The following is a 22,767-nucleotide window of genomic DNA, read 5'->3' on the forward strand; positions in this document are numbered from 1 at the left end:
TTATGCTTCCTCTGCATCCATTATACGTTAGTACACTGTTGCAGCATGTTGTAATTTTGTTTACCAGACAGCATATTGGCACAGACAGTACTGTATACGTGGTTCACAAATTCTCACACTCTCTTTCATTGTCCCTCCATCTTGTCTTGTTTCCTGTCATCTCACACTTCGATCCTTCTCAATCTCCCCACTCTGCCTTCCTATCTCATGCATTTAGGAAATCTGATGTAGATGCTGAGCCAGAGGAGAGTCCAGGGAGCAGCAGCAGTAGCAGCAGCAGTGGGGCTGTAGATGCCCTCTCCACTGCTCAGGCCCCAGTCCCCCCTCAGGCCTCTGCAGGAGAGCCAGGACAGAGAGGAGACAGCTCCTGCTCTGACTCTGACAGTCCTGTAGATTCCAGCTCCTGTGAGGAGGAGGAGGAGGAGGAGGAGGAGGAGGAGGAGGAGGAGGAGGAAGAGGAGGAGGAGGAAGAGGAGGAGGAGGAAGACTCCACTATGTTCTCCTCCAAATTCCTTAGCGGGGCCAACCCCCTCAATGCTGTGTCCTCTGCTGTGAATAAGTTTGGTTTATTTGGAGATGATGGGGAGGGGGGTAAAAATCAGAATGCACCTCCCCAGCAGGGGCGGAAGTCATCTGGAGAACAGCAGCCAGGAGCAGGCAAAGGCCCTCAACAGCAGCAGGGACCCCAAAAATCTGGCCAGGGCCCTCCTTCACAGAAGAGCCAGCCTCTTCCTAAACAGGAATCACCACAGCTGCATGGAAATGGACAGGCAGGACCGCAAATCAAGCCTGGTGGGCAACAAGCTGCTCCAAAGGCAGGAACGCAGCCTGGCAGCCAGCTTAAAGGACAGCCACAAAAAACTCAACCTAAGGGCCCGCCACAGCAAGGTTCACCCAAGCCTGGAGCTCAACAACAGATTCTGACTAAGAGTGGAGCACAACCAGAATCTCCAAAGACATCATCACAACAACAGGCTCCACCTAAGACAGGTATGCAACAACAAGGGCCCACTAAGACTGTTGCACAGCAACAAGAACCTGCAAAGACTGCGATGCAAGGGTCCACAAAGGTTGGGTCACTAAAAACTGGCTCACAACAAGGGTCACCTAAAGTAGGACAGCAACAGCAGGGGTCACCAAAAATTGGACAGCAACAACATGGGTCACCGAAACCTTCACAGCAACAACAGGGTTCCCCTAAAGTTGCACAGCAACAACAGGGCTCACCTAAGGTGGGGCAACAGCAGCAAGGCCTCAGAACTGCACCCCAGCAGCAGTCCTCTGATAAGCCTGGGCCTCAGCAGCAAGGCCCTAAGGGACCTAGTACACCTGACCTGTCCCGGGCAGGGTCTTCATCACCAGGAGCAACCAAAGCTACATCTCAGTCAAAAGCAGTATCCAAGTCCCTTTGTCCAGTGTGTAACACAACAGAACTCAATATGCACACCAAGGAACCACCTAACCATAAAACCTGTACACAGTGTAAAATGGAAGTATGCAGCTTGTGTGGCTTCAGCCCACCAGACTCTGATGTAAGTAGTGGTTTGATGTTGTATATAATTTTTTTTATATTTTCTGAAATTACTATGCTTTGTTCAAACTGAATGTGCATGTGCAGTATTTTAGATCTGTAAAGTACAGAACATAATTTTTGCAACTAATTTTATATGGTTCTGTTTGACAGCTGAAAAGTCGTAGTAGGGCAGTCTTAGCGGATGAAAGTTCACTCAACATAAAGCTTTTTTTTTTTTTTTAGAGCATATTTGATTTAGATTTACTATGACACATATACTTTCAATACATTACCCTGTCTGACTTGAATTAAAATAAAATTGACCATGAATTAAAAGAACATTAAAGCAAAATTTTAAGCAACAGGTCTCAGACATGTCAATGAATAAGGCCAACTATGTATGTATACTAATGTATATACGTTTTTTGTTTGTTCGTTTGTTTCTTTGTATAGGGACGTGAGTGGCTTTGTCTTACCTGCCAGATACAGAGAGCTCAAGGAACTTCTGAAACACAAGGACCTCCCATGAAAAAGCCAACACCTAACAAAGTCTTAGCTGCACCAACTCCTGCTGCACCTGTTAAAAAAGAGACATCAGCACCAGGTTCACCTCAGAAAATGCAGTCTGCATCAGCAAAAGGGCCAGCAAAGGGTGAAGCTGTTAAAGGACCAGACAGTCAAAAACAGGCCAGCCCAGCGTCTGTTCAGAAAATGACACATGAGACCCAGAGAACATCAGGGTCTCAGAAACCAGATCAGACTAGTCAAACTGGACGCAAGCAAAGCAGTGCCACTCCAGCTACCCAGCAGGAGTCAAGAGGTTTGTTTGGCTTTGGTGGTTCTAAAACAGAAGCTGCAAAGCCTGAGGAGTCAGTGAGTGGGAAGATGTTTGGTTTTAGTGCCTCCATTTTCAGTTCTGCATCTACTTTGATAGCCTCAGCTGTTCAGGATGAGCCTAAAACTACACCACCAGTTTCTCCCAAAATGCAGCCTACTAAGCAGACCAAACCACCTACTGCCCAAAAGTCAGAGCAAGACAAGAAACAAGAGCAACCCCAGCAGGCAAAGGCTCATCCAGCAGGACAGGCCAAAGTGGACAAAGCTCCATCCGAGACACCAAAAACAGCAGTGACCTCCAGCAATGCTACTAAAACAGGCCAATCTGCTTGTCCACTCTGTAAGGTGGTGCTCAACGTGGGCTCAAAGGATCCTCCCAACTACAACACCTGCACTGAATGCAAAAGCACTGTGTGCAACCAATGTGGATTTAACCCCATGCCAAATGTTAAAGAGGTAAGACGTGGGATATTTATTGAATTAACTAATTAATTAATTGTTTACAAGAAGAAGAAAAATATTAATTTTGATCACAAAAAAGTTAAATACCTGTATATCACTTTACAATTTTATAATTTGTTTTCTGGGTGATCTGATTGATCTTACAGAAGTTGTAGGAGTTGTTACACTATTGCCTCAGTGTCTCCAATGTGTTCATTACCTAGATTTAGTGCTGTAGAATGCTCATAATGCTTAGAATTAAGCTCTTTGAAGCTGTTAAGTTCCCATTTGATGATCAGAGTGCTTTCTTAAGTAGTTTCATTTTATTGTTTTAGTGCAATCCCCAAATGGTAGACCTCATTTACATGAATAGATGACAAGTGAGGCAATTCTTCTTTTCTTTTCTTTTTTGTTTAACTGTATATAGTTGAAGTCCAGCTTATGGCCTTGGTATGCTTTGGAAATGTCTTCAAATTCAAACAGATACACCAAACAAATATAAACAGAATCCACACTGAAGTGGTGTTTGTCTTTGTTTTCACTGTGCACACCTCTAAAAATGTTGTTAGATCACTGAAAACAGAAATCCTTGAATTTAAGTTTCAAAGTTTCAAAGCCATTTTAATTCTATATCCTACTCACAGTGCTTTTAGTCTCTAAACAGTGAGAAGGCCATGAGTCAGACTCTTTAGCCAGACCTGGCAGACAAGGGCTACACTCGCATACAAAAGCAGCTCCACACACCTCTGGTGTCACAGAAGAGTACAATGAATTACAGTTTATTTTTTTGTAATAACATTACTGGGACTATTTAGACTGTGTTAAATACTGTTGCTGGAGATACTTGCTTTGAAAACTGTATGCAAAAATGCACATACACATACACACCACATACACCTCATGGGGATTTTCTTGTAGGGAAGACCCCGTACTGTATATGGTAAATGGACATGGCATCTTCCAGGCTACCTGAAGCACAAAGGACTTGACATTTGACTCTGTAATTCAATGCACAATGCAGAGTTACTAGGCTAGCTTGCCAAGATAGTCCAAGGCTACTTGATCTTGTGATACTGATGTGTTCTGCTTAAACTAATGACTAAAACAGCGGTGAACCAAGACCAAGATGAACATATCATTCTGTGCATGTTTTGACATGTGTATTTTATTTGAATTTCGTACATAGAATTTACAAAAAAGGTTGATCAGCAAACATAAATACATATATTATGGACTTGTATATAGTGCGTTACTAGCATATATGCTTTGCTTACACACACAGGTAAACATAGACTACTCAAAGGACAATTTGTGAGTTATGAGTGTGTAGCATAAACATTGCATTACCACAATCAGATGCTACAATACAAAAAAAAGAGAGAAAAGGAGAAATAAATAAAATAAATCAGGAAACCAAAAAACAAAAGAGTACAAGGCTGTATCATATGACATTGAGGCTATATAAATAATATAAACCTTGGTATTACAAGAGGCTGAGATATATCTTTAAGGTCCATTAAGATAGTTAAGAAAAGTTCCCCATTTCATATAGTACTTGTTTAATCTATCCATGAAGGAAAAGGATACTTTTTCATATGCAGCCACTCTAATAATCAGGATATGTCAGTCTGTAAGTGATGGGACATGCACTGACTTACAGTGGTCCTCTGAATGCATTCATCAAAGCATAGAAGAAATTTTATCTATTAGAGTGGAAGAATCTCCTAGTATGAATAATCATGGGCAGTAGGGAACCTCCTGATCAATGTGATATGTATAGTTTAAACCACTGAAATGTAGTCATAACTGTCACTTGGTTTTATAATTTGTCCTAAGGAACAGGTGGCAGGTGTTCACTTTTTTATTAGCTTAATTTTGCACTCTTGAAATAATAGAACTTTAAACACAATTAATAAAATACAAACATCTAACATCATGCAATTTTCCCACCTAGAGTACCAGCCAAAAGTTTGGAAACACTTTCTTATACAAGGAAATGAGAAGGTGTGTCCAAACTTTTGACCAGTGCTGTGCATCAGTCCCATTTGGAGCAACCCAGTCCCGTCTTCATCTAAATTGCTGTATCCATCTACAGAGTCCGTTCACTGTATATGTATGAGGCACTACTGTCACACAACTCTTTGTTTGTGTGTGTGTGTGTGTGTGTGTGTGTGTGTGTGTGTGTGTGTGTATCTGTTCAGAATAGAGCACTTCAACCTATAGCCTCTATTTGTTTTTTTTTCTTTTATTTATTTTAGAGTTTTTATTATGAATTAATTTGTTAAATCATTTACATGTATAATTTGTTTATTTGTTTGTGTTTTTAAAGGCAAAGGAGTGGCTTTGTCTAAACTGCCAGGTGAAACGAGCTGCTGGAGGAATAGAACCTCAGAAAGACACATCTTTGGTCAATTCATCATTAAAAAAGACTACTTCAGGACAGCCTGCACCACAAAAGACTTCTGCACCAGGCTCTCCTCAGAGGAAAGTATCTACACCAGCAGCAGAGCCAGCCAAGGCTGAAGCTGCTAAAGGACCAGACACTCAGATACAGGCCAGCCCAGCTCTTGGCCAGAAAACACCCCAGGGGAGCCAGAAGACAGGTCCTCAGAAACAACCATACCAGACAAATCTAACTGCACAAAAGCAAGGAAATGCCACTGCAGGTACACAGCAAGAGTCAGGAGGCTTCTTTGGTTTTGGTGGTCCTAAAAGCCAGACCGATGCTGCAAAGCCTGCAGAGTCAGTGACTGGGAAGATGTTTGGTTTTGGTTCCTCCATCCTTAGTTCTGCTTCCACTTTGATTTCCTCAGCTGCTCAAGATGAGCCCAAAAGCACACCACCAGTTTCTCCAAAAATGCCTGCAGCAAAAGACTCCAAATCCCCGGCAAAGAAACCAGAACAGGAGCAAAAACCAGAACAACCCCAGCAGGCCAAGGGTCCTCCATCAGTACAGCCAAAAACAGACAAACCTCTGTCAGAGCCTCCAAAGAAAGCATACACTCCCCCAGTTGTTTCCAAAGCTGGCCAGTCTACCTGCCCTCTCTGTAAATTGGAACTCAATGTGGGCTCTAAAGATCCTCCCAACTACAACACCTGTACTGAGTGTAATAACATTGTCTGTAACCAATGCGGATTTAATCCCATGCCAAATGTCAAGGAGGTAAGATAATAAGACTACTATAGATTACAGAAAAGTTACTTGAACAATTCTTCTTACATTGCGTCTTTTTTTAATATGTTGGCAGAAGTAAAATAAAATGTATTGTGTGACAACACTGATCTAAATGTTACAAATTAACTGTTTTCTCTTACATAGGTGAAGGAGTGGTTATGTCTCAACTGCCAGATGCAAAGAGCGCTAGGAGCATCTGAGCCACCAGGAACTCCCATGATAAAACTACAGGCCTCACCAAACAAAGTTCCTGTACCTGCTAATACCCTAGAGAAGGAAGCGCCTCAAAAATTTGAAAAGAAAGACATTCCAACACCTGCTGAATCTCAAATTAAGGAGACCTCTGAACCTGGGTCCCCTCAGAGGAAATCACCAAGATCAGCAGAACAGCTAGGAAATGCTGAGGTTGTGAAAGTACCAGAAAGTCAGAAACAGGTCAGTCCAGCTCCTGGTCAGAAAACTCCACTGGAGGGCCGGAAGACAGGTCCTCAGACAACACAAGACATGACAAGTAAAACTGGACGTAAGCAGAGTAATGCTACCTCAACTACACAAGAGGAGTCGGGAGGGTTCCTATTTGGTGGTCCTAAACATCAGCCTGATGCAGCTAAGCCTGCTGAATCAATGAGTGGAAAAATGTTTGGCTTCGGTTCCTCCATCTTCAGCTCTGCATCCACTTTAATAAACTCAGCAGTTCAAGATGAATCCAAAACACCACCACCCTCTGCCAAGATACCTGCTGCAAATGTGACCAAATCACCTCTTGCTCAGAAACAAGAGCAGGTGAAGAAATTAGAGCAAGTCCAGCAGCCCAAGACTTCTCCATTGGTCCAATCAAAAGTAGAAAAAGGTGCATCAGCAGCTCCAAAGGATGCAGCTGCTTCCATAGCAGCTTTGAAGGCAGGCCAATCTACCTGTCCACTCTGTAAGGTGGAACTCAATTTTGGCTCTAAGGATCCTCCCAACTACAACAACTGCACTGAATGCAAGAACACTGTCTGTAACCAGTGTGGATTTAATCCAATGCCAAATGTGGCAGAGGTAATAAAAGCAAAGATGACAACATTTCCCAATTTCCCAAATAAAATACTGTACATAATTATGAAGTGTAAAACTAAAATGTGACAGCCCATAATTGAACAGGAATACATAATGAACTATAAATTCATATTTTGACATGGTGAAATGATTACATGCAGATTTTGCAAATGCTTTGCATTTTAAATCAACATATTTTCTTTTTTCAGGTAAAAGAATGGTTATGCCTGAACTGTCAGATGCAGAGAGCTCTTAGTGCATCTGAACCCCACGGACCTCCTTTGAAACCTCACAATGAAGCTAATAAAATATCTCCATCTGCTGTGCATCAGAAGACAACAGCTCAAAAACAAGAGGAAACTATAAAGAAGGAATTATCGAAATCCAATGCACCTCTAAAGATGGAGACTCCAATGCCTGACACACTTCATAAGAAGGGAAGTTCTGCACCAGGTTCTCCCCAGAAGACACAGCATACAGCAGCAACACAGTCAACTAAGGTTGATAAAGGACCAGAGAGTGACAAACAGGCTAGCCAAACCCCTGTTCAGGAACCTCCTCTGGATGTCCAGAGGACATCCGGTTCTCAAAAACCACCTGACCAGACAGGTACAGCTGGACTAAAACAGAGTAAGGTCACCCCAGATACAAAACAGGAGTCAGCAAACTTATTTGGCTCGAGTGGCACTAAAACAGGGCCTGCTGTTTCAAAAACAACAGAATCCATGACTGGGAAGATGTTTGGCTTTGGTTCTTCCATTTTCAGCTCAGCATCTACTTTGATATCATCTGCGGTTCAGGAGGAATCGCGCATTACACCACCAGGCTCTCGTAAGATGTCTGCACCAGTGCAACTCTCTCCCAAGATGTCTGCTGTGCCCAAGATTTCTCCCAAAAGTACACCAACAGTTTCTCCCAAAACATCTCCAGCAAGAGAGCCCAAAACTCTTGTTCAGAAGTCAGAGCAGGAGAAGAAACCTGTGCCATCACACCAGAGCAAAGAGGACAAAGCTCCATCACAGCCTCCAAAGGCAGCCACAGTCTCCCAAACTCCTCCTAATGCAGGCCAGGCAAACTGTCCACTGTGTAACATTAAGCTTAACATTGGCTCCAAGGACCCTTTGAACTACAACACTTGCACTGAGTGCAAGACCACTGTCTGTACCCAGTGTGGATTTAACTCCATGCCTATAGGAGAGGTAAGTGAAGGAACACATGAAAACAAATCTTCTTTGTGATGAAAGAAATTGAATATACTGCATGCACCGACACTATATTTACTGTCAGCACATTTAAAATTAAATTTCTTCATTGAACTGTGATCTGTGACTTATTTATAATGATTGACCTGTAGTGTAGTTTTGAGTTGTTAGTCTAACTATTCAGGTTGTTTTGAATTACTGTAATTCTCATTACCAAAGCAACACATAACCAAGTGTCTACTGTATTTTAGGTGAATGAGTGGCTATGTCTTAACTGTCAAATGAAAAGAGCAGTTGGAGCATCTGAGCCCCCAGGCTCTCCAACAATTAAGTCTCAAACATCATCCAGTAAAGTTCCTACACCTGCTGCAGTCCAGTTGAAGGATACTTCCAAACCCACTACACCTCAAAAGGACAGTCCAGGCCCTGTTGTGCAAAAGAAGGAGACCTCAGAACCTGTCTCCCCACAGAGAAGACAGTCTACATCATCAGTGCATTCAGGGAAACCTGAAACTGCCTCTACAACATTGAAACCGGCCAGCCCAGCTCCTGATAATAAAACACCACAGGAAAGTCAGAACACAGATCCCAAGAAAACACTAGCTCAGTTTAGCCAACCTGGACATAAGCAGAGTAATGCCACTGCAGCTACACAGCAAGGGTCAGGAGGTTTATTTGGCTTTGGTGGAGCTAAATCTCAACCTGATGCTGCGAAATCTGCAGAGTCAGTTACTGGGAAGATGTTTGGCTTTGGTTCTTCCATCTTCAGTTCTGCATCTACTTTGATACCCTCAGCTGTTCAGGACCAACTCAAGACTACTCCACCAGTTTCTCCCAAGATGTCTCCTGCAAAAGAGATCAAGTCCCCTTCTACTGAGAAGCTGGAGCAGCAGAAGAAGACAGAGCCATGCCAGCAGACCAAGCCACCTCCATCAGGACAGATCAAAGGGGGTAAAGTCCCATCAGTGCCTCCACAGGCTGCAGCAGCTTCCCAATTAGCTGTCAAACCAGGCCAGTCTACCTGTCCACTCTGCAAGGTTGAACTCAACATGGGTTCCAAGGATCTACCCAACTATAATACCTGCACCGAATGCAAGAACACTGTATGTAACCAGTGTGGATTTAACCCCATGCCAAATGAAGCAATGGTAAGATTAAAGAGAACTAATGTAAGTATATATATATATATATATACAGTACTGTGCAAAAGTTTTAGGCACCCTAGATGTATAGATTCTTATCCATTATGCAATACCATCAGGGAGGTGTCTGATTGGTCCCAAATTTATTCATGACATGACAATGACCCCAAGCATACAGCTTGTATAGTAGTCATAAAGAACTATTTTCAGCAACAAGAAGAATGATCAGTCCTGCAACAGATGGTATGGTATGGCCCCCACAGTGCCCTGATCTCAACATCATGGAGTCAGTCTGGGATTATATGAAGAAGTACCTGAGATGGCCTAAATAATAAATCCACAGAAGAACGTTCTTTCTCCAGGATGGTTACAACAACCTACCTGCAAGTTAACATGAAAAACTGTGTTAAAGTGTACCAAGGAGAACTGCTGCTGTTTTAAAGGCAAAGCTGCTCATAGCAAATATTGATTTAATTTAGGTTTCTGCTGTTTACTCAACTTTGTAAGTAGTTAATTGATAAATTAAAACAATTTATAGCAATATTTTTGTAGCATTCTCACTTTACTTTTATTGCCTAAAATTTTTGCACAGTACTGTACGTGTGTTTGTGTGTGTGTGTGTGTGTATATATGTATGTATACTAATATATACATGTGTGTGTATGTATGTATGTATGTATGTATGTATGTATGTGTGTATGTATGTATGTGTATGTATGTATATGTGTGTGTGTGTATATATATATATATATATATATATATATATATACACACACACACATATACATACATATATATATATATATATATATATATATATATATATTTAAGAGTGTATCTTTCTGGAACACTGAAATCCCCATTTACTCTCTGTTACTGGATTTATAACAGCTACTGAAATAAAACAGAATAAACCAGACTGCCTAGCAAAATGAATATAAAGCATTGTGTGAAATTATACACAGATTAACAGTCCAAACTGAACATTTCTTTTTTTAGGCGAAGGAGTGGTTGTGTCTCACCTGCCAGATGCAGCGGGCTCTAGGAGCAACACAGCCTCCAGTAGTCGCTTCTGTCAACTCTCAGATACCTGCCAAACCCCAAAAGACAGACATCACCAGCCCAGCTGAACCTGAAAAGAAGGAGTCATCCACACCGCACTCACCTCAGAGAACACAGTTGGCTGTAACAGCACAGCCTGTTACAGCTGTGGCTGCTAATAAGCCAGAAGGTCAGAAACAGGCCAGTCCGGTTCCTACTAAGAAAATTCCACAGGAGCCCCAGAAAATATCAGGCCCTAACAAATCACCAGTCCAGACAAGGCAAACTGAACGTAAGGAGAGTAATGCCACTTCAGCAACACAGCAAGAGTCAGGAGGCTTCTTTGGTTTTGGTGGTGGTAAAACTCAACCTGATGCTGCAAAGCCGGCAGAGTCTGTGACTGGGAAAATGTTTGGCTTTGGTTCTTCCATTTTCAGTTCTGCATCCACTTTGATTACCTCAGTTGCTCCGGACCAGCCAAAGACAACTCCACCAGTTTCCCCCAAGATGTCCCCAGCGAAAGAGATCAAATCCCCTGCTGCCCAAAAGAAAGAACAACAGAAGAAGCCGGAACAGCCCTTGCAGACCAAGACACCTCCATCAGGACAGGCCAAAGTGGACACAGCTCCATCAGAAACTCCAAAGCCTGCAGCAGCCTCCCAAGCAGCTGTCAAACCATCCCAGTCCACCTGTCCACTCTGTAAGGTTGAACTTAACATGGGGTCCAAGGATCTTCCAAACTACAGTACCTGCACTGAATGCAAGAACACTGTCTGTAACCAGTGTGGATTTAACCCCATGCCAAATGTGTCAGCAGTAAGTGAGACTCACTCAAGATGTGTGTATTATTGGTTTTATTTTACACTCAAAATTGATGAGACAGTGTACTTTCACATAACATATATACAAATACACACACACACTGCCCTTTTTGTGCTGTACTGTAATGTTATCATCATTTTCTATGTTTTACAGACACACTCACTCAAAATAATATGTTTTTCCCACAGATGAAGGAGTGGTTGTGTCTGACATGTCAGATGCAAAGAGCTCTCACAGCAACAGAATCAGTAGAGCCTCCATGGATGAAACCCCAGGCATCACCCAACAAAGTGTCTACATCTGCAGCTGCCCAAAAAGACGCCACTGCCAATCAAAAGAAAGATATCATTTCCACACAAAAAGCAGACATGCCAGACAAAAATCAGAAGGACAGTCCAACACCAATTGCACCACAAAGGAAAGACGAAACCAAACCTTCTTCTCAAATGGATATAACCCAAACATCAACCCCTGCCTCTCCACTTGCAAAAGAGACCCCAGGTACTGTTTCTGCCCCAACAAAAGACGAGAAAGCTGGTTCACCACCTACCCACGAGGTTCCAACCTCCACTGCTCTTCCCACCAAAGAGTTGGCAGCTGAAAATTCAGACCTCAATAAACCAATGGAAGCTCAAACTTCTCCTGTCAGCAAAGATAGTGAAACTTCCCCCAAGAAGAAAAAAGATCTTACTCCACCAACCTCCCCTGCAACTAAACATGTATCAGAAACGAAAGAGGAGAAAGTTGAAACAGTTCAGAAGTCTGCTGATCAACTAGTCAAGTCATCTGATGAGGTACAGTCCCAACAAGCCCTAAACAAAGAAACAAATCCTGTTGAAACACCACTTGTCAAATCTGTTCCCACAGCAGCACAGCCAACAAATCAAGAATCAGGAAGTTTCTTCAGCTTTGGTAGTCCTAAATCTCAGCGTGCTGCCTCAAAAACGACTGACGCAGTGACTGGGAAGATGTTGGGATTTGGTTCATCCCTCTTTAGCTCAGCATCCACTTTGATAACATCTGCAGTTAAGGAGGAGTCCCGCACAACACCACCAAGTTCCCGCAAAATGTCTGCCCCAGCACAAGTCTCTGACAAGATGTCAGCATTGCAGATTTCTCCAAAGTCCAGTCCTCCAGCTTCTCCAAGGCTAACTTCAGCAAAGGAGGCTAAACCACCTGCTGCTCAGAAACCAATTCTGGAAAAGATACCAGACCAAGCTCAGCAGGCCAAGGCTTCTCCTTCAGGACAGGACAAAGTGGACAAAGGTCCACTAGAGCCTGCAAAACCAGAGGCCTCCCAAGCTCCTCCAAAAGTGACCCCCAAAATGGCCCAGTCTACTTGTCCACTCTGTAAGGCAGAACTCAACATGGGCTCCGAAGATCTTCCCAATTACAACACCTGTACTGAATGTAAAACTGCAGTCTGCAACAAATGTGGATTTAGTCCCATGCCAAATGTAGCAGAGGTAATTAAACAACTAATTAAAATAAAAAATACTAGAATTATTTTCCCATCCATAATTATTGGTCAGCAGACTATGTAATAAATTGATCTTTTTTATCTATATACGTATGTTGGCTATTGAGTCACAGTTTTTACTTTTGTTTGGAATTTTGAAATAGAAAGAACTTAAAAATTGATTAATTGTAAATCAATTTCCCTTGTTCCCATGCCTTTTAACTTATTAGGACTTTGCTACTTTTCTCCAATCTCTGTTGTTTCTTCCACCCAAACAATATATTTGAACCAATAGATTCACATAGTGTTTTGGGAGTTTGTTATTAACAAATGCAAAGAATGTTACCCATGTTTTATTTGTTTTTCAGGTGAAAGAATGGCTTTGTCTCAACTGCCAGATGCAGAGAGCACTTGGGGCTTCTGAACCTCTAGGCCTTCCCATGATAAAACCTCAACCTTCACCAAGCAAAGAGGTCCCTGCCCCCACACAGGGGAAAGACACACCAATATCAACTTCTCAGGAAGACATCCCGAAAGTAGCCTCATCCAAAAATGAGCTTGTTAAGGTTGCCACAACCAAAGAAACTGAATCCCCAGCCCTTAGTGAACCAACAAAGAAAGTTACCCCTGCGGCTGACTCATTGCCTGACAAAAGTGTTACATCCATTATCCCAAAGACTGATGTTCCACCGGCTTCTCAAAAGCCTTCTGGAGGGACACCCAAAGGACAACCTGGAACACCCCAGCAACAGCCTCCAAATGCTGTGACTTCTACTGTTAAGTCTGCTCCTCCACCAGGTACAGACACAGGAAAGCCACCCCCTCAACAGTTTCCAAAAGCTGGGACCTCTCCAGCAAAGTCTGTACCACAACTGGCTAAGCCTGCAAAACAGGAGTCAGGAGGCTTCTTTGGTTTTGGTGGTCCTAAAACACAGCCTACTGCAGCAAAAACTGCTGAGTCAGTGACTGGAAAGATGTTTGGCTTTGGGTCATCTTTCTTAAGCTCTGCATCCACTCTGATAACATCAGCTGTTCAGGATGAACCTAAAACTACACCACCGACTCCACGTAAGATGTCCACTACAGTCCATGTCTCTCCTAAAACTACACCACCAGCCTCTCCTAAAAAATTACCTGCAAAGGACACCAAACCACCTGCTGTCCAGAAAACTGAGGAGAGGAAACCAGAGAAACCACAACAGGAAAAGACTCCTTCAACAGTGCAAACCAAAGTGGACAAAGCTCCACCAGAGCCCCACAAGGCACCAGCAGACACCCAAAGGGTTCCAAAATCAGATCAGTCCATCTGTCCTCTCTGTAAGGTGGAACTCAACATGGACTCCAAAGATCCTCCCAACTACAACACTTGCACAGAATGCAAGACTATTGTCTGCAACCAATGTGGATTTAATCCAATGCCCACTGAGGCAGAGGTAAATCAGTCTCTCCATTAATATTGCATTTTCTTTAACTCATCTTTTTTAAGAAAATGGAAGAAGAATGAGAGCATCTAAGCATCTCACAACTGAACAATACACATGGGCATTTTACAAATTTAATCATCATTGTTTATGGGCCTGGCAGTGGAAATATATAATTCAATATGAAAGTTTAATATTGTTTAATGATCAATAGGTTGCAATGTTTAAATACTGAAACTAATACTGATTTTGACATTGATCAAGTTTAGCACCACAACTAGAATTTTTTTATTATCAACTAATCTGCCAATAATTTTCTTGATTGATTGATTAATAGTTTGGTCTATAAAATACTAGAAGATAGTTAAAATGTCTATCACAATATCCTCCAGTCCAAGGTGATGTCATCAGTAATCTTGTTTTGTATGACCAACAGTCCAATATCCAAAGATATTCAATATACTATAATGTTAGACAAGGAAAAGCAGGAAATTCTCACATTTGAGGAGCTGGAACAAGAGAATTTTTGGCGTTATACTTGAAAATAATAGTTGGCCTTTTACTTGTCTGTCAATCATTTAATTGAGTAATCGACTAATCGTTGCAGCTCTTATCATTTAACTGCATTTTACCTGGAATCTGGATCTTTACTTTAATTCCATAGAAAGTAATTATAATTGCCAGAATTGCCTAACCCTAACCCACATTAATTAAGAAGTAACATATATTACCATAACATTAGACATGATTATAGTTTATATACATGAATGATAAATGAATAAATACATGTGACATGAGGATATTTGTGCTGTAAGATCATTGTTCCTTCATTTGTCTATCAAAACATTGTGTACTTATTTTTAATAACAATTTATACATTCCATTGCTTTCTTCTAGGTAAAGGAATGGCTTTGTCTGAACTGCCAGATGCAGAGAGCCCTAGCAGCATCTGATCCCACTGGACCTACTGTAGTGAAACCACAGCCCTCCCCAAGCAAGGTTATCGCACCTCTCGGCTCTGAACAGGAGGATATGCCAATATTAGGCCAGAAGGAGAAGTCTACAGAATCTACAGCAGTCAAAAAAGATGTCACTCAAGCAACTCAATTCAAAAAAGAAACCCCCAAATCTGAGGCCCCAGTGCCAACTTCAGTCCAAAAGACGGACTCACCACGACGTGATTCTATGCAAAAGACACAGGTCCTTTCAGGTACTGAACAAGGACAAGCCCAGGATGTGGCTGCCCAGCAGCAGCCTGTTGGGAAACCCCCACAAGTACAGATTTCTAAAACTACAAAACCAGAAGTCAAGGAAGGTCTTGCAAAACAAGAAGCTGGAAAACCACCACAACAGCCCTCAAAATCTACGACTGCCCCAGCCAAATCTGCACCGCCACCAGCTCAGCCTACTAAACAGGAGTCTGGAGGCTTCTTTGGCTTTGGTGGTCCTAAAACACAACCTGCTGCAGCAAAGTCTGCTGAGTCAGTGACTGGGAAGATGTTTGGTTTTGGTTCCTCTATCTTCAGCTCTGCATCTACATTAATAACCTCAGCTGTTCAGGATGAACCTAAAACTACACCTCCAGTTTCGCCTAAGATGTCCCCTGCAAAGGAGACCAAGCCATCTGCTGCACAGAAATCACAGCCACCTCAACAGGTCAAGCCTGCTCCATCAGCACAGGCCAAAGTAGAGAAAGCTACACCAGAGCCTACAAAAGCCACAGAAGTGACCCAGGTTGCTCCTAAAGCAGGTCTGTCAACTTCAGCAAAGGAGGCTAAACCACCTGCTGCTCAGAAACCAATTCTGGAAAAGATATCAGACCAACCTCAGCAGGCCAAGGCTCTTCCATCAGGACAGGACAAAGTGGACAAAGGTCCATCAGAACCTGTAAAACCAGAGGCCTCCCAAGCTGCTCCCAAAGTGACCCCCAAAATGGCCCAGTCTACTTGCCCACTCTGTAAGGTTGAACTCAACATGGCCTCCAAGGAAGCTCCCAATTACAATACCTGCACTGAATGCAAGAACACTGTCTGCAATCTTTGTGGATTTAACCCCATGCCTCATACAGCAGTGGTAAGTACCATAAACATTTATGTCAATCTTACATCAGTTTTTTTTTTTTTCAGGTTTGGTCCAGAAAAAATTTTACCTCATGGTCTCCATGTCAAACTTTGCCATATAGGCAAATACTAATGGCAAAAACAAAACCGGCAAATTTATAAAAATGCAACTGAAGAAAAATCGTCATTCAGATCTTTACCTTTAAAAGTGTCTCATGTCTAATATGCACGTTAATGCTTTTATTTAGAACAAATTTGCACCTCCACTTGGAGAAAATGTTGTCATGTGTCATTGAATCACAATGTTACTGGTCAATGGTTTGGTCTCACATCAAAAATAAAACTCAGCATGGTTCTACATATTATTAACAGCTGCCTTATGTGCTGTAAGTGCTGTCTCTTTGTATTCCCTTCAGTAAGCCATGTCATATGAAACAGTTCATTTGATAGTTCTTACTTATTTAAGAACACAATTTCTTGTGCTACAAAGTACTTATACTTGTTATTTCCCTTGCTGTTTATTGTTAATTCTCATGCAGTCAAACATGGCTTCCTCTTTTTCCTTAATGAATATTTTTCTGCAGTGTAAAGGGTAAAAACAAATGGACAGTTTGGCTGCCATACAGTCTTTTATTTCTAATGAAAATACCACACATAATAGGCTGAATTTTACTCTGTTGTTGATTTGGTTTGCTTGACAAAGAACATACATTTTATAACTATAGTGGAATAATAATGACGATACCACAGCAGAGAACATATAAATCTTTGTGCAGTTAATTAATTAAATCTATTTCAATCATTGACCGACTTTAAGAGATCTCAAACAAAATTAAAACATACTAAAATGCAGACTACATCGTGGATGACTGTCGTGGCTATCCCCCCACTGTAGTGGCCTGAGTTACAGTATTATATAACAGTTCATGAGAAGAGTCCTTCAGCAGACCAGCAGCACTGAAAATGTATTAAAGTGATTGAGGGTTGTGCAACAGCATTAGTGAGATGGGATCTGCTGTCATAGCAGACCAGCGACCAGGGAATCTCCAGCCCCCGTGAGAGATTTGAGATGGCAAAGCCCTGTGATATGCCAATAAGCAGAGGTGAAACAGATTAAGTCCAACACAATACAGTGCAGGACATGAGAGCAGCAGACATTTCCTTTCAGGCCATCTGCTCTCATAGATCAGTGGCCTCCACGTAATTCAACAATTTCCCCTTCATTTTATTTGGATGGCATTAGTACACATGCAACTTAGCCACACATGCAGGTTAGTGTTGAATGCAAGGCTGTGTACCCTTGAATTTTCATATCCTTCAGGTTAGGTGTAGTAATACTTTGCTCTCCACATCACTTTTTTTCTGGGCTGAACAGCTCACATTTCCCTGTGGGGGAAGTCTGTTTTTCTGGCAAACAGTATTAACAGTTAATGCCTTAAATCATTTGTTTTGTTTTGTCAGACCCATCTAGAATTATTTGGAAAAAAAGGCTTTTATTCTTCTGTCATAGTTATTGCAATAGTCACTTTGAAGGAGTTCAAATGATACAACACTGTGCTACAAGTATTTAAAATGTGTGTACAGTTCAATAATGTGTAATGTCAGTCAACAGTGTTAGTCATTTTACTGGAGGCTTTCAAATAAGGTCATTTTTGATGCTAATACTTTTGTAATGGGAGATAATATTAAATAAGAGAACATTTTGGTTATATTAAATCTGATAAATATGCATTTATTGAAATAATGTGACCCTTTATTCAATCGTTTTAGAAATAGTAAATTTGTATTTCTGTCTGACAGTTGTTTGTATGAGAGCTGGGACAATATTCTTTGCATTTTGTTGACACTCGGTAAACAAAACTAATCTCTGTTGTAATTGAGTGACTGTGAGAATTACTTTTTCTTTTTTATTTATTTCTACCCTCAGTTTGGTTTCATAGAGGCAGATTACCACACTCTCAGCCCAAATGGCGGATTAGTAGGGAGTAATAACAATGAGAGAGATGTGTCTCTTATGTAATTGACACTTCTCACGTTTTTCGTGGACACCAGAGAGGGGGAAGAGCCTAAGGGTAGTGGTTGAATGGGGGAGGGGACAAGCGTGGATGATTGCTGCTGTGTATACAACATATATTTATTCCTCTTAATAGCCTAGCAAAACAGAAATAGCTTAGCCTTAACACAACTGGATAGGATGAGCCACTATTGCTGTCCTACAACCTGCTTTATCATGAAAGTGTGTGGCTTTTTAGTAGGAAAGCAGAAATCCCCATTTTAAAATATGAAAAGGACTTGTAAGGTTCGAAAGAAGAGGGGCCCACTTTGGATAAAGTGAGTGCCAGCAGCAAGTCTATCCATTTTTCCTTTTGCCTGTTCTGCTTCAGCTGATGCCATCAAAAGCCTGGGAGTGACTGCTGTCTGATAAGTAGGACACACGTGTGTGGTGCTTTTCCAGCTAAAGCTTTGTGTTTGACAGATGAGACAGAATGATAGTTCCTCAGTAATGTTATTTTTTATGTTACCAGGTAGCTATTTCTCTCACCTCTACGATGCTGTGTACAAAGCAGTCACTACCTCATATTTAATAAAATATATATTTATTATAATATCATCTCATCAGAGGAACTGTTTTGGAACCAATTTGCCAGGACTATGAATATCCAATGAGAAGGTAAAAGGTAACTTCACACTTTTGAAGTCTTTTAATTAGCTTCAAAGTTTTCGTATTCTTTACATACACGAGTTTTATGTAAAGGCAGATGTTTTTTCTGTTGTCGGCCACACAACAGTAGACTGTTGGCCCTGTGATAAGGAGGAGACACCCCCCCGTGCACCTAGTGACAGCGTTAAAAATAGTTTCTCTATGGAGAGACCATGCACAGTCTACCTGCTGCATCCCTACTCCTTTTCCACAGCCATTTTTTGAGACTACGGTGGGCGTAGCAGTGCCGAAATTGACTAGGCTCAATCTTTGGTCTTGACACTGCATTAGAGCATTTTTGAAATAGTCATATTATTGTGATAAATTCAATCATTACATTATTGGTTTATTGCCACTGACCTCAGTTCTTTTTTATATTATTGTTTCACTCTGTTGGCTTTTAGTATGCTGTATGTTTCGTGACACATCCCTCAAGCTACTATGATTTACATGAATATGAGAAAGTTATCCATGTTGCTATTGTATTATATATGATGTCTTTCTGTCAGAGGAGAAGGAATAGGACCTCCCCTAAGAAGTTCAGCTTTATTAATGTATAGTACTTCCTGGTGTCTAGCATTTCAGTGTCCTCATTCTATTTATACCACACCCTTTCACTCCCTCTTCTACCCCAATCTTCCCCCCATTGCACCTTGCCATCAAAGGAAAGTTTGCTGATGCGCCATTTGTCAGATTGGAAAAAGCAGGGGGTGTATTTCCTTGTCTTTAGAATGAAGCACTCTGCTTATTACAGATTGGTAGGTCAACGTTCTCTATTATCAGAGGGCTTGATTTATGTGGAGTTCTGCTCTGTAGGGGCCGCTGAAAGCCAAGTACATTAGCCAGCTACAGCTTGTGCCAAAGGAATCTGCCAGAAAATCAATCAGAAACTCACCAGCCCCAGTATCAACAGCAGGAAAGCGCTGTAGAGAGGCTGAGAAATCGTGATGTAGTCAACAGCCCAAAGGCCATCCCTTTAGTGTTGTTATCGTAAATTGTAAATTTCAAGTGGTTGCTGTCTTATAAGAAGGTTTGGTTCGTACAAATTATACAAATTCGAATTAGTGGATTGATTCATTAGTGTGGAAATGCAAGAGTTGAGAGCTGTTTGATAGATATTTGGGCATTTGAATTTTACATTTGATTTATAATGTTTTTGTTGAACCATACCTGGTGTACACAACACTGATAGTGAACAAGAATTGTTCCCCTTGTCATTTATCCATTAATGCACTGTGTACACTGTGCCAAACGTGTATGAAGGATATGAATACCAATAAATAAATAGAAAATATTTTGATTTTTTTAAAAAGTCAAAGTTTGAGGGAATTTTGTGCGAGAAGTGAAAGGTTTTGCACAAATGCAGAGTGTCTTTTGCTGTGAAATAAGTGAACAGGACAATTTGTCATAAAGCTACAGTAAGCAGATCCAACCTAATGCAGTAGGCCTGTGTGTCAAGAGCATCATTTCCTGACTGCCTGTCATTGTGAAAGTCTGGTAATCCAGCTCACAGGCTAATCGTGGGGAGCAGCCTCTCCCACAGCTCGCTGCTTGGGGCTTCTGCTCTTTACTCATAAAACAGATTTAATTAGACAAAAGGATGATGGCGACTTTCCAAACCCCGTGGCTCTGATGCATGGCTCGGAGACTGAGTGGCTATGAGGCAGTAACTGGCGCTGAAGGGGAATGTGATGGGATTAGGTCTTTATGTTGACTTAGATTTTTTTTTTTTGCAGACTGATTTAGAATTAGCAGGTTAAATGAGTTATAAGATGCAACGTCGGTGCAGTGAGGGAGACTAATAGTACATGATCTGTCTCAATCAAGCTTTTGCGATGTTGTGGCTACCTTTATTTGATAGTTACCCTAACAGTTTAATGGCCAATCCAAGACCATGAGGCTACGCAGTACCAAATGGTGCAGCCTGTGATACCTGCCTCTGGTCACTTTGTGAACATGGTGGGCAATGAAAGCCTGTACAGCTCAAAATCATTGTGCAGAAGAGGAAACATGTTTGATATAGGCCTAATCATTTGCATACTTCTGTAATTGCTCTGTCCATCTGTTCTTTACTTTGGTTATAGATGGTAAAAAAAGGTCAGTTATCATGCTGAGACTGGGACCTGTGCCATACCAACACCTGGAGAGGTGTGAGGGGCAGGACCATATTTAGACTGCAGGAGAGGGAGAATAGACCAGCAGAAAGACTCAAGAATGCATGGCCATGACTCAGCCATCTGTGAACACTGCTGTTTGATCTCTCTCGGTCTTTCTTGATAGTTCCTTTTAAGTTTGTCCTGTTAGAGGGAAGCAGAAGTAGAGTGGTGAATTGGCCATAATGTTGAATTTTAATGTGTTATGCAAATGTGGTGTTTGACAATCCTGTGGTTTCTTCATGTATTGTTAATTATGTGTTCATTTAAGTGTGCAATTATTGTCAGTGGCTGAAAATGAATTTTGGTTAAATCCAGTTTTCCATAAAGTTAATGCTATGAAGTAGCAAGCTGGTGGAAGCACAATGATGGACATCTTAAGAAAGTTGAGAATCTAATGTTATTATATTTATTGACACATCAGCATCTCATTGCCATTTTATATAAAATGGAACCTGTTATTACAGCTTGTGCTTTTTCGTTTCCTATTGCTTCAGATTATGGTTGTGACAGCTCATGATGTCATCTACAAAGACAAAATATATATTTTAAATATCTCTTCTTCTAAAATGGCAATTATATACTAGTATAATTCATTTTATTTTCATAGCTGGCATATGAGCTGTCTCTGATAAGGCCATTGTGCTGGGTGTATAAGATGATCAGAAAAGCAGGAGGTGTTGGAGTTTCTGATTACTAATTTATCATCTGAAGGGCCTTGCTAGTGACATGATTTTGCTGATTAGCATATGTATGTGACAGGAGCATGTTCCTTGTTAAATGTAATTGCATCCTGCAAGCGTGACAGAGGAGGAGAGGGAGAAGTAGAGGGATATGTGGGGATTATACCACTGAGGGATGTTTAAAGCAGAATATTGAGCTTTACAGGTTTGTCATTTAAGACAATCCACACATAATGTACAGATTAGCTTTAATAATGAACTATTTTATGAAGTCAATTTAAGAGGCACTGAGCTATTCTGTAATCTAAAAGAACTAGATGCAAGTATGACAGTGTCTTCATTTTTTATGAAGAAAAATAAATTACCTTAAGGTTTAGCTTTTATTTGCCATATATAACATATGGCTTAGTCTTTGACCAACATCAAAGGTAGATTTCAATGAGGCTGAGCTTAGGTTTGAATGATTTAATGGTTAACACAGTTATCAGCATCATGCACAATGCTGATGAGGCTTTGTTTGTTACCATTAGGAACAAATAGGATTACCATATTCCTGACTAAACCACAAATGACTAAACAAAATTATCTCAGTATCAACGTAACTGGATGCATCAGTATCAGTTTTCTCCTAAGTCAAGCAATGTTCTAGATTAATTAGGACATTATTTTTAAAGACTGTATACACGATATATTATTACATGTGTAATTACACTGGCTGTAATTTTGTTTGCCATGCATATATCTCAGTAAGTGAAAGCATTTTACAGCAATGCAGCTAATTGTACTACTGTCTTGCAGTGTTGCTGCTATCAACAGTTTCAGAATAGAATATGAATATTTATATTTTCAGGCATGCAATAGATTCATGCTAACATGCTCTGTAAAGAAATTGGACAATTTGAAGTTTGAAACAATAATAGTAATCTTCAGCAGGACAAATACAAATAACATGTCACCATTGACTTCGTGTGATGGTATTTTGCCAGTTTTGACCAATGATACTTAAATCTTCACTCTGGGCTTGTCTTTCTATTTAAAAGTATGGGTCTTAGCAGTGTTATTTTAGGCTTGTTTATGGG

The 22,767-nt window shown here is 41.1% G+C and overlaps 1 protein-coding gene across 1 annotated transcript in view; it reads left to right on the plus strand.

Moving 5' to 3' along the window:
* Window positions 1–494: 494 nt before the first annotated feature.
* The window catches only part of pclob (piccolo presynaptic cytomatrix protein b), a 58,564-nt gene continuing 36,291 nt past the window's right edge, over window positions 495–22,767 (plus strand). The window contains exons 1-10 of the mRNA XM_042411759.1: window positions 495–1,532; window positions 1,967–2,806; window positions 5,121–5,954; window positions 6,111–7,007; window positions 7,214–8,203; window positions 8,458–9,354; window positions 10,348–11,205; window positions 11,400–12,677; window positions 13,039–14,103; window positions 14,989–16,164. Coding sequence (XP_042267693.1) covers window positions 495–1,532; window positions 1,967–2,806; window positions 5,121–5,954; window positions 6,111–7,007; window positions 7,214–8,203; window positions 8,458–9,354; window positions 10,348–11,205; window positions 11,400–12,677; window positions 13,039–14,103; window positions 14,989–16,164 — 9,873 coding nt within the window. The remainder of the gene's footprint in view (window positions 1,533–1,966; window positions 2,807–5,120; window positions 5,955–6,110; window positions 7,008–7,213; window positions 8,204–8,457; window positions 9,355–10,347; window positions 11,206–11,399; window positions 12,678–13,038; window positions 14,104–14,988; window positions 16,165–22,767) is intronic.

Source organism: Thunnus maccoyii, chromosome 5, assembly GCF_910596095.1.
Source record: "Thunnus maccoyii chromosome 5, fThuMac1.1, whole genome shotgun sequence".
NCBI classification, from domain to species: Eukaryota; Metazoa; Chordata; class Actinopteri; order Scombriformes; family Scombridae; genus Thunnus; species Thunnus maccoyii.